The sequence below is a fragment of the Eptatretus burgeri genome, chromosome 3 (genome assembly GCF_056783735.1).
Source record: "Eptatretus burgeri isolate ZD-2024b chromosome 3, Ebu_testis_v1, whole genome shotgun sequence".
Taxonomy (NCBI): Eukaryota; Metazoa; Chordata; class Myxini; order Myxiniformes; family Myxinidae; genus Eptatretus; species Eptatretus burgeri.
In genome coordinates, this window is record NC_140963.1 from 113,275,800 (window position 1) to 113,288,167 (window position 12,368).

Genomic DNA, 12,368 nt, shown 5'->3' on the forward strand with positions numbered 1-12,368 from the left:
GTGGTGGGGACAAATCGCAGAGAGAGCAGGGGGGGGGGGGCAAGGCTGGAGAGGAGACGGTAGAAGACAGAAAGACCACCGACCAACCTGCGGTGATTGAGTGAGAGGCCCAAAGACTCAGCTTCATTGTGGGAGATGCCGATGATCCCAAATGCCCTGGTTTTGACAGCGTGAAGCCGAGAAAGGTGGGAGGCAGGAGCACCAGCCCAGAGGGGAGAGCAGTACTCCATCAGGCTACGGACAAAAGCTTTGCAAGTGGTCAGGAGCTCAGGAGGGCCGAGAAAGGACTTTGCACGACGGAGGATTCCCAGTCGGCGACTGGCTTTTGAGGCGAGGTTGGAAATGTGACTTTCCCAGGAAAGGTCATAGCAGATCGTGAGACCCAGAAGCTTGAAAGAAAAGACTTCTTCCAGAGGATTGTTGAGAAAGTGGATGGGGGGGTTTTCTAAACGGTCCTTTCGAAGAGACATCGTGAGAGTGTGAGATTTGTCCGGATTGAAAGACATGTTCCACGTGTTGGACCAGTTTGTGATTTTATCCAGATCTGCAGTGAGCGAAGAAGCTGCTGCTTGTCGGTCTGAGGGATGACCGATGGTACGGCAGAGGGTGGAGTCGTCGGCAAAGAGATACAGAGGATTTTCCAGAGAGTCGGAGAGATCATTGATGAAAACCAGAAAAAGAACAGGGCCCAGAATGCTACCTTGAGGAACTCCAGCCTGGACAGGAAGAGGGGATGAAAGAACTCCATTTAGGGCCACACGTTGACTGCAACAGGAGAGGAAGTCTGCGAGCCATGAGTGTAGATGGCCTTGGATACCATGGGAAGAGAGTTTGGTGAATAGTGCAGGGTGCCAGACTGTATCAAAAGCACGTGATATGTCCAGGGATACGGCTCGGATTTCCTGTCTGGCATTGAGGACCTCCATCCATTGATGGGAGAGCAGAAGCAGCATATCCATGGTAGAGTGACCTGGTCTGAAACCAAATTGATGATCGGAAATCAAGCTATTGGAGAAGAGGAAGGAGTTCATGTCTGAAGCAATGATGGATTCCATAACCTTGATGATGATTGGGAGTAGGCTGATTGGTCTGTAGTTGCAGGGATCTGTTTTAGCACCTTTTTATGCAGGGCAGTGATGTTTGCAGATTTCCAAGCAGATGGCAGATGACCTTGAACAAATGAGAGGGTGAATAGAACAGAGAGAGGGTGGGCAAGAGCAGAAGAGCAGGCTTTGAGGAGACGTGGGCTGATGCCGTCTGGACCCGTTGCAGAATCTGAGTCGAGGTTTGAAAGCAAGCTCTCCACCTTGTCAGGAGAAAAGGATACAGAGTCCAGGGACAGTTGGGTGCGACTGGGTAAGGTGGGTAGAGAAAGTGATGGGTTTTGCAAACAAGATTTAGCTGCAAACACTGAGTTTAGGCATTCAGCTTTTTCACGTGCGGTATCAGCAGTGTGGCCATTTGAGGTAAGGGAGGGGATGGAGGGGGAACATACACCAGAAACAGATTTGATTAAATGCCACCAGGATTTTGAGGAGGGAGAGAGGTTTGAAAGTTCATACTTGAGCTTCGAAAGATGTTGTTTTCTGGCTCTCCTGAGGGTAGATACACACTTGTTCCGAGCTCTATGGAAGGAACTGAGATTACCCTCAGTTGGGTTTGCTTTCCATGAGGAAAAGGCAAGTTGTTTAAGGACAACTGCCTCGCCACAAGCTTCCGTGAACAAAGGGCGGGTGGAAGGGTTGGACAACTGAAGACTAGAGGGGATAAATCTTGCATGAGGGAGAGCAAGTTTCTTTGAAAGAATTCCCAGGATGAGTTGATGTTTGAGAAAGTAGTGATTGGAGACCAGTCTGTAAGTTTGATGGCTGCTTGGAGACCTTGCCAGTCGGCTTGAGTGAAATGCCAGACTCGACAGCGGTGAGGTGGTTCTCTGATAACAGCCAGAGAGATGTCCACTTTGACAAGGACGTGGTCCGAAGAACCGAATGGAGCGAAAGGAAGAGCAGCAGATATTGTCAGGGAAATTTGTCAAAATCAGATCCAGAAGAGATGGAGTACCATTGGTTGAGATCCGGGTCGGGAAGTTGACCGATTGAGTCAGTCCCAATGAGTCGCAGAAAGCTTTTGCTGAAGTGCCATGACAGGTGAGAGAGGTACCCACACCTAGCCAACTGGCATGATGACAATTGAAGTCACCACATAAGAGGAAGAGAGAGTTTGGATGAGAAGATAGAAGATGGTCCATGTTTTCGGATATTGAGGTAAAGATGGAGTCATCACTGTTAGGTGGACGGTACAGTACACATGTAAACATGAGGTGGGAGTGGAGGGGAAGCCGTAGCCAGAGGTATTCCTGGGGGTGTGGGGGAGTGAGAGCAGTGCTTGGAGAGTGAGGAATAGTCTTTGATGAAGAGAGCAACACCTCCACCAGGACGAGGCTCAGGTATGTCATACCGGAGGAGGGAGTAACCGGGGAGAGATACTTGGGAGTCAGACACTTCTTGGGAGAGGAAAGTTTCTGTTAGGCAGATTATGTCTGGTTTGTCAGTGGCAACCTGTATGATTGCCTGTCTGCTGGTAGACTCACCTACTCACAAAACTCTCCAAACCATTTGTCAGATTGAGATGAAATTTTCACCATTGGTGTGACTACTCCTGTGGAATGATTTTCATGATAATTATGACGCCAGTGTTTGGGGGCAATGTCCATAAACCCCCCATCACGTGATGTGACAGCCATGTTGAAAAAAAAAGGAAAAAATTTGGACCTCTGTATCTCTGAAACTGCACCAAGGAAAAAATTGAGCACTTGCTATCTGCCACGTTTCCTCATGGGGAATGAGTGTGATTTGTTTTTATGACATCATAGGTGCCTTTGTTATGACATCATAATTGCATGTGTAGAATGCGACATCCGATCAGTATGAAAGCTTTTGAGGGTCATCTAGGGATAAAATGGTCCACAGAAAAAATTTCGATGACATCATCGGTCACGTGATTTGGCAGCCATATTGAGGTTTTTTGGGGTTTTTTAAACCTTCAAAAATCTTCTCTGAAATGGCTGAACCAGTCATCACTGCCAGCAGTTATAAAGCAGCAGTTCTAATTATGTCTCTTATTAATTAGGTAACACACCAGAACACAAACACCACACAAAATACACCACACAAAACAAGTCCGAGTGAGGGTCTGCAATCTCTACTTGCTATTTTTCTTGTTTTGATTGCATTCTTCTGAGTTCACCAAGTTTTGGAAATATAACTCATATTTTTCTTTTACTGCACTTATATTGGCAACTATGGAAATTAGTGTTTTCTGAAATTTAATTGAAATTGCAAATTAAGATGTCTAAACAAACCAACAACAACAACAACAACAAATCCCATTTTGGAAGAATAATGGCAGCAATTTTCACAGCTCATAATATCGTTAAGAAGTCGGAGGAATGTGCACTTATCGATATGCTGAGTTTATTTCAAGAGTCAAAAACGAGGTCCAAACAATGTCTCCGTTTCATAATGAACTGACCATGAGAATGCAGGTAACAAAGTAGGTAACAGCAAAACAAAGTGTAAGGTGAGCTCTGATAGCGAAGCTCCACCTAAATAACGTGAAGCACAGGTTAGGATGGGCAAATGGTCCCGAGTGATACTCAAAAGAGATGGAACAAATCAGATCCGATCAACTATCACCCAATGAGAAGTCTTCCAATCCTCAAACTCATCAAATGTGTCATCAACTGCAAAATGCATAAGCGTGCGAAACAAACCCACTCATAAACAGTTTAGGTTTATTAAAAAAAATTAATGTTCGGCATCTAGTCATAACTATGCTCTTCCACGAGTGGGGGAAAGAGAGCTAAAGACAATATATATATATATATATATATATATATATATATATATATATATATATATATATATATATATATATATATATATATATATATATATATATATATATATATATATATATATATATATATATATATATATATATATATATATATATATATATATATATATATATATATATATATATATATATATATATATATATATATATATATATATATATATATATATATATATATAAAGCCTGGTGTTGGTGCAGTGGTAAGGGCAGTGGCTTGGGACCCAAGAGGTCCTGAGTTCAAGCCCCGTTGGGACACTGAATTAATATATGTATATATATATAGTGTATATATATATATATGTATATATATATATATATATATATATATATATATATATATATATATATATATATATATATATATATATATATATATATAATGTGTATATGTGTATGTATGTATGTATATATATATATATATATATACACCAAGTCGAAAACACCAGGGGGTTGACTCAGCCTGCCATCCTTCCGAGGTCGGCGAAATGAGCACCAGTTGTACTGGGCCCGGTGTATGCCCCGGTTAGAATAGGTGTACCATATCCCTGTGTGTCGTAAGAGGCGACCAGGGTTGCGTCAGGAAGGGCATCCGGCGTAAAAACCTATGCCAAATCATTATGCGGACAACAAAACGAATTTCCATACCGGATCGGTCGAGGCCCGGGTTACCAACGACCGCCACCGGTACCGGTGGTCAGCAGGGTACCAGTGGAAATTGTGCTACTGCTTAGCGAAGGAGGAGAAGGAGACGGGGAAGGCGAGTCCGGAGGCAGTGGGAGAGGGGGAAGGGTAGAAGTGTGGAGGTGAGAGTTGGAACTCTGAATGTTGGGACGAAGGTTAAAGTGGGATTGCACCAAGGATCAACTCTGAGCCCTTTCCTGTTTGCAATGGTGATGGACAGGTTGACGGATGAGATCAGACTGGAGTCTCCATGGACCATGATGTTCGCGGATGACATCATGATCTGTAGGGAGAGTAGGGAGCAGGCTGAATCGAGCCTTGAGAGGTGGAGGTACGCACTGGAGAGAAGGGGAATGTTAGTCAGTCGGAGTAAGACGGAGTACATGTGCGTAAATGAGAGGGAGGGTGGTGGTATGGTGCAGTTGCAAGGAGTTGAGGTGGGGAAGGTGGATTGGTTTAAATACTTGGGATCAACTGTCCAAAGTAACGGAGAGTGTGGGAGAGAAGTGAAAAAGAGAGTGCAGGCAGGATGGAGTGGGTGGAGAAGAGTTGCAGGAGTGATTTGTGACAGAAGGGTAGCTGCAAGAGTGAAGGGGAAAGTATACAAGACGGTAGTGAGACCAGCTATGTTGTATGGTTTGGAGGCGGTGGCGCTAACAAAAAGACAGGAAGCTGAGCTGGAGGTGGCAGAGTTAAAGATGCTGCGATTCTCGTTGGGAGTGACGAGGATGGATAGGATAAGAAATGAGTGTATTAGAGGGACAGCGCAGGTAGGACGGTTTGGAGACAAAGTGAGAGAGGCGAGATTGAGATGGTTTGGACATGTGCACAGGAGGGAAATGGAGTATATCGGGAGAAGGATGTTGAAGATGGAGCCGCCAGGCAGGAGGAGAAGAGGAAGGCCAAAGAAGAGGTTCATGGATGCGGTGAGGGCGGACATGCGGATGGTTGGAGTGTCAATGGAAGATGTGGAGGATAGAGCGAAATGGAGACAGTTGGTCCGCTGTGGCGACCCCTAACGGGAGCAAGCTGAAAGAGGAAGAAGATATATATATATATATATATATATATATATATATATATATATATATATATATATATATATATACATACATACATACATACATACATATATATATATACAGTGCTCCCTCACCTATCGCGGTTAATGCGTTCCAGACCCACCCGCGATAGGTGCAAATCCGTGAAGTTGAAACCACATATTTATTTAATTATTTAAATATATTTAAACACATTTTAAACCATTATACAGCATCCACACACTCTTATTAACTTTCCCCACACACATTTAATCAGTTATTAAAAAAAAAAATTAAAAAATTTTCATTGGAAATGCAACTTCATGGGGCTGCAAAGCCGAAGACCAAAAATAATTTTTTAAATACTATATTGTACTATAAAATATAAAAAAAACGTATTATGGGTACTGACCTATGAAGATATGACGATGATGATGATAGCTGTGCAGTACTGATGACGATGAAGATGACGATGATGAGATGAATGTAGTACTGCACAGCCAAGAAGAGCATTCAATCTCTTCTACTGGAGGCGCCTCTTCATCAGGCGCTTCGTCAGGTGATGGTTTCCGTTTTCCATACGCTAGCGTCTCTCTTTGTTTTTAGTACAAGCCCGCTATGCCACTACGTAGTTTTATTTAAATTTCGATTTAATATTCTTTTAATAATGTACATATATATATATATATATTTTTTAACTTTAATTTGTTTTTTACTATTTTATAATGTTATTTTTAGTATATTCTACTTAAAAATAATTAAAATAATAAATTTTAATTTTAAATAATTAAAATAAAACCCGCGATGTCGTGAAGCCGTGAAAAGTGAACCGCGATATAGCGAGGGAGCACTGTATATATATATATATATATAAAATCGCTTTTTACCTTTCTTGCTGGAGGGTTTAATGTATTATCATACATTCATGTTAGATGTGTTATCATAGAACAATAAATTAAATCATGTACACCTTTTCTTAGATTACATGTACATTACCCAGCATGGCATTTTGCTCAGCACTGAATCAACGTCCTTCAAATACAGACTCAGAAATGTCATTTTCACAGATTTCGCATGTGCTCTACTGAGTGTCACATCAACAAATGAAAAAGTTATTTTTTTCAAAAACGTATATTTTGAATACAATAATGTTTGTACGATTGTTAATGTATGGACAGGTTGGGTGTGTGACAAGGACAAATTGATTCAATTTTGGTGAAGATCAGGATCCAAGAAATTTTTGAATTTTAAGCGATTCTTCATCGTTCAGAGATGGGGCCAAAAACAATATAAATTGAATGATATTTCATCATGTTATGGTCCAGCTCAGATGAAACTTGGTGGATGAGTTGGTTAGGTGACAAGAACAAGCTGATTAGATGTTGGTTTAGGTCAGGATTCAGATCCGGCTTATCAGTGGGATACAAAAAAGTAAACTGTTCAGCATTGTGGAGGTATGCTCTTTACCGAATGCCGGTCTTGTTAACCATGAAATCCCTGTAGTGCACTGGCTGCGTGTGCAAGCATTTGAATGCAAATCACCACCTGTGATTAACTTGGATTGTATGTGGAGATCAAGTGTTCAATTCTCGCATTCTCAACTGGTACCTTAAGCATCACTTCATGGATGCTGAGCTGAGCGTATGAATCAAAGTAAGCTTCATCTTCACTAGGCCGCAATGACGCCACATCAACGCTTGGCTCTGGTGTATTCAGCAAGTCATGAACCACTATCCTGCAAACAAAGTGTCACATTGACTGATAAGCCTGACCCCCAATAAATAGCCATTGTTGAGGCAGCAGTAAAGAGGAACGATAGCAAATGGCCTAATAGCACCATCTAGTGGGGCTCAGGAGAAAGAAAGAAAAAAAAAATCAAATTTGAGAAAAAAAAAACATCACATTTTCAACTTGCATTCAAATTGATCTGAAATAGTAGATTTTAAAGGAATGAAACATTGAGAAGTCAAGCTCATAAAAGATGCATGGCAGGTAAAGTTGAAGACAGTTCCAAATTTTTGAAAGATAAGTACCACGGAGGTTATATTTATTTCGTTTAATTATATAACCATTATATTCATCCATCATTCTGCAGACCTCAACCGCTCCAAATCTGACATAGCGCTGGAAAGCTTCTCCTCAGCTCGTGTTACTTTCTCTTCAGCAGTCTCCATTTTCCCATCAGTTCCACAAGCTTCCAAGTGCTCCAGTAATGACTCAACATCTGAGTGAAAAACAGTTGAATGATGCATGAAAAAATAGGATAATGATAATAAACCACAAAAAATTTTAACACGAGTTAACTGTTTATTTATTTTCGAAATAATCAAGATCTCAAAATTCATAGTTTCATAATATGATTTGTTGTCATCTTCAAGCAAGCACCAGTAGGGATTGGATAAAATAAATTGTATGGTGTCAGTGAAGTAGCAGAGGGGAGTTCAGGAGGGGGGGGGCATTACTCAACGTAGTCTTAACCAAGCTCTTCCACAAGCACTGATGTGTTTTTAAAATACATGAATGAAGAAAAAAAAACACAATTCTGATGCTAAAACAGTAATTTGCTTGCCGAGTCATCCCAAAGAGTTTTAAATGGTAGGTACATGCTGCTTCCTTGCTTGACATTTAAAAGGATAGAGTATGGGCAATCCCCATCGGTTGGCATCCATGAGGAGGAGGAAATGCCTCCTGAGGAAACGCCTCGCTGAGTGCGGTGAGAAAAGCTAGCGCCATTGTTATGACATCGCTGTTACCCAGAGTATCTCGGGAGGTGACGGCAATTCCCCCCAAGCTCAGTGGCAGTGTGAAGGGTTTGTCTCGTCTGTTGTCCGTGTGTGTGTGTGTGTGTGTGTGTGTGTGTGTGTGTGTGTGTGTGTGTGTGTGTGTGTGTGTGTGTCAGCTCCATTATGAGCCTCAGACATTGTATAAAAAGAAGCCTGGCACACCTGCTGGAGGCAATGACATGAGTGATGAGAGAACTAGAGTGATGCGAACGGAGATCGCTGATGGTTCCCGGTTTAGCCAACTTGTAATATTAGCCAATTGAGAGCAGAAATTCTGCCTTATAATGAAAACAAATCCATTATTTTCCAACAAAACCGCATCCATAAGTGAAAATGAACTTTTTTTTTTTTGCTAGAGGTAATAATTGAATGGTAAAAGGTAATTGTAAGAGATCTGCCACATATTAAAAATGCGGTGATCAAAAAAAGTGAATATTTATGCTCAAACAAAAATGTATAAACACAACTTGTTGGTCTATGGTTATGATTCTCTCTTCAGCTGCATGAATCCCGGCCAAACCTAATGAAAAATTTGGGGCTTGTTCTTCAAAAAGCGGGACAGCACGGACACCAAGACTAAACACCTCAAGCCTTACTCCGAGAACTATAATTGTTACATAGGAATGAATAAGGGGGGAAGGGGGAAGTAATGACATGCACTGCCCAAAAACCTCCATGATGCTCAAACAAATGCAGAAGAGGGAAGATGATGAATCACAAACCATACTGCAGAAGCCCATCATTCACTTGAGCTGGGAACAGAAATTCCTCAGAGTCCCAGGGTCGAGATGCCACTTCACATTTTAGCTCCTCGGGACGAGGGGCCTGGTCAGGGACAATGACAATCAGGGTTTTAAAAGTGTTGTTAAGGTGGAGGCTGAAGTGTCAAACTGACATGATTTTCCAGAAGGATGAAACTTTTAAAAGGAAAGCAATTTTTTTTAAGCTTCACATTCCTCAAATACAGCACAATCATCAGCAGTGCATGAAATGGGCAACGTCACAAATGGAAGGCGAATCATCGACATTATATTATTTTCACTGGCATGTTTACATTCTACCTTCACATAAACCGTGGAGGTGCTACAATGAAGGTGGTGGGGACTGATTTACTAATAGTGGGCAACATGATCAGTTTGAAAAGGCCAGCTGGGGAGAGGTAGGGGGGTGACAGATGAGGGGGCGAGGCAGTGTGAGTTTATGGATTGGCATTCAAGTAGGCCAAAGAAGTGATCTCATCATCATGTTGTGACTGATGTCAGATACAAGGATGAGATCACTACACCTGTGGGCATCCCTCTACCCCAAGTTCCTAACTTCAAATTTATTGACGACACTGTCAATCTCCATCACATGCATGTCAAAGCTGCACTTCATGACCACACCAGTCACATGGACAGGCCTGCATGATCTGCGGGCTCAAATCAGATTCAACATGATCGAGACATCATAGGAGGACATGTTTGTGGTCTCGAAGTCTGCACACAGTTTTCTCTCAGCTGGAAATGGCCCTGGTCAAAGACTGGCACAACAACCTACAGTGAGAGATAGAGCACTAATCGAGTCGATGACAAGATGTGTACAAGCATTATTTTGGTCAAACATACACGTTAAAGCCATTCCTGACAATTCAGGCTCGTCTAGGGTCACTTATAGACTGGGTTGGTGATGACGTAATTTGCATTTCTGATAGGCATTGTGGAAACATAGATTGAAGATGAGTATGGATAAGACAGAGGTAATGTGGGTTGGGCAGCAAAGAAGAAATGAATATCAGGTGAGAAGGGAAGGAGATTAGGCAGGGAAATAGGTTTGAGTACCTGGGGGGGGGGGGGCAGTGACCAGGGATGGTAGTTCAAAGGCAGGGATATGGAGGAATATATAGGTGGGTGTGAATGCATGGAGGAGGGTGGAGGGATTGATGGCAGGAAGAAAAATATTGTTATGGCTGTGAAAATTCGCAATACACCATAAAGGGTTCTCAGGTGAGATATATCGATAAGTTCATGTGTAGTTAGCCCACACCTGTTGTTGAGAGGGAATATGTGTGATTCATCCGGGCTGCGACGCTTTGAGCTAGCCATTTTTCTTTCTCTATCGTTATTTTGGACCATTAAGCCGCCAACAACTCGAACACCACCATCTTCGCCTCTTTACCTCCACAACTCCATCCCGCAAACATCGCTTCACCGCCATTCCCAAACGATGCCCGCCAACCACCAAACCACCACAGCAAACCCCCCACCACCTTCGCCTTTCTCCTTCCACAACCATCGACCCCACCACCAGTCAACACCGAACGTCGTACTGTCCGAAGCCGTTCGGTGATTGCTGCCGAACGCAGCAAGCCGCGAGTGTAATGGATTCTCCTTACAGGAGAGAAATTCGGATCAGGGGAGGGTCACGCCCCTTTTCCTCCGTCCAATGGGTGAGCGTCGGGCGGTGTGGCCCCGCCTCCAAGCGCGATGAATGCGTTCCCTTCAGGAGAGGAAAACGGATCAGGGGAGGTTCACGCCCCTTTTCCTCCGTCCAACGGGCGAGCGTCGGGCGGTGTGGCCCTGCCTCCAAGCGCGATGGATGTGAATTCCTCTCAGGAAGGAATTCGGATCAAAAGAGGCTCATGCCCCTTTTTGCCACACCAATGGCTGAACAGAGGGTGGCGTGGCCCCACCTCCAATCGCGTTTTGATCCTAAAATCTGCATACAGGCTCCTCCCCCGGTCTATAAAAGACGCAAGTCTGTGTGGAACTCGTTGTTGTAGTGTGGGGGTCGCTTTTCCCGTGGTTGGTGTCGTCTCGTCGCTGGGCTCGTCTCGTCGTTGGTGTCGTCTCGTCGCTGGACTCGAGCCACCTTCGCTTTCACAAGTGACCAAGCCAGCCAGCCATTCCCCTCGCTCGACCCTGAGCATCAACAATTCCCCCCCCCCATCCTTGCTGAGATAGTGCCAGTGGCCTTGTTCATTCCCCACCCTAACCGCAGTGCTGACCAAACCGTGCTTGCATGGAGCACGCCGGAGAGGGCTCACCGACCACGCCAGGGGCACGGAGTCGGGGCGCAGCTGCGCTGATATTGTGGCTTGCCCGCCATCGCGTCACGAGGACGCGGGTAAGACCTTTTCGGTCTCGTGGACCTGGCCGCTCCTCCAGGTTCCGCGCACATTTGGTCCACGGACCCCGTCTACCTCCCTGCCGATGGGGAGGTCTTTCCTGTTTATTTTGAATGAATGATGTGGCGCCGAGTCCCGACAAGTATAATTGTTTAAGTGTTGTAAATAATTATAGTCAGTAGTAGTGCTTTTGCTTTTGTTGCATTTTGCTTTTGCTGCACATTGCATTACTGCCTTACGTGCGTGTGTTGTGTGTGTGAAATAAAAGTGCTTGCTTGTCACACTGTTTCCCGTTTTGTTGCGTCCTTTCCTTCGGTTAAAAGTTCCATCTTGCATCACGTAAGGGATTGGTAGTGGGTTGAAACACCCGATAAGTAATCTGAACCGTCGAGATCGACGATAACTCCGCTCGGTTATCCCTGCAGCACGGAACAAGCCGCTTAAGCGGTTCGTGTCCGAAGTCGACCTGCGGCGAGGTACGATCGCCCGGTCGACCACTCGCGCAGGTACTTAGGTAGGTCGAATTTGGCGAGCAACCCTATCCTGCACAGGTGGGCAGTTGGCACGATCGTGGTGAGGTTAAACCCCCACCCATGACTGGCTCCTGGCGGTAGTTCCAGGACGGTCACAACTGAATTGTCCGTTCCGGTGGGCGATGCGTCGCGATTCGAGTTACGTGGCCGATCGCACGCCGGGCGGGCCAAAATTCGTAACAATATCAAGGATATTGAAAGGGAAAGTTCTGGTGTCTTGCATAACACCAGCCTACCTTTACGGTCTGGAGATGGTGGCACTGACAGAGAGACAACAACAGAGGCTACAGGTCTACGAGACCAAACG

The 12,368-nt window shown here is 44.1% G+C and overlaps 1 protein-coding gene across 2 annotated transcripts in view; it reads right to left on the bottom strand.

Annotated features, from left to right (window-relative positions):
• Positions 1 to 12,368, bottom strand: part of PRMT3 (protein arginine methyltransferase 3) — a 146,397-nt gene that overhangs the window by 83,307 nt on the left and 50,722 nt on the right. For both annotated transcript variants that reach the window (XR_015056501.1, XM_085875163.1), the window contains exons 5-7: positions 9,145 to 9,247; positions 7,737 to 7,863; positions 7,248 to 7,374 (exon numbers count right to left, since the gene is read on the bottom strand). Coding sequence is in view for 1 of the 2 variants with exons in the window: in XM_085875163.1 (XP_085731289.1) it covers positions 7,248 to 7,374; positions 7,737 to 7,863; positions 9,145 to 9,247 (357 nt within the window). In the remaining variant the exon portion in view is untranslated. The remainder of the gene's footprint in view (positions 1 to 7,247; positions 7,375 to 7,736; positions 7,864 to 9,144; positions 9,248 to 12,368) is intronic.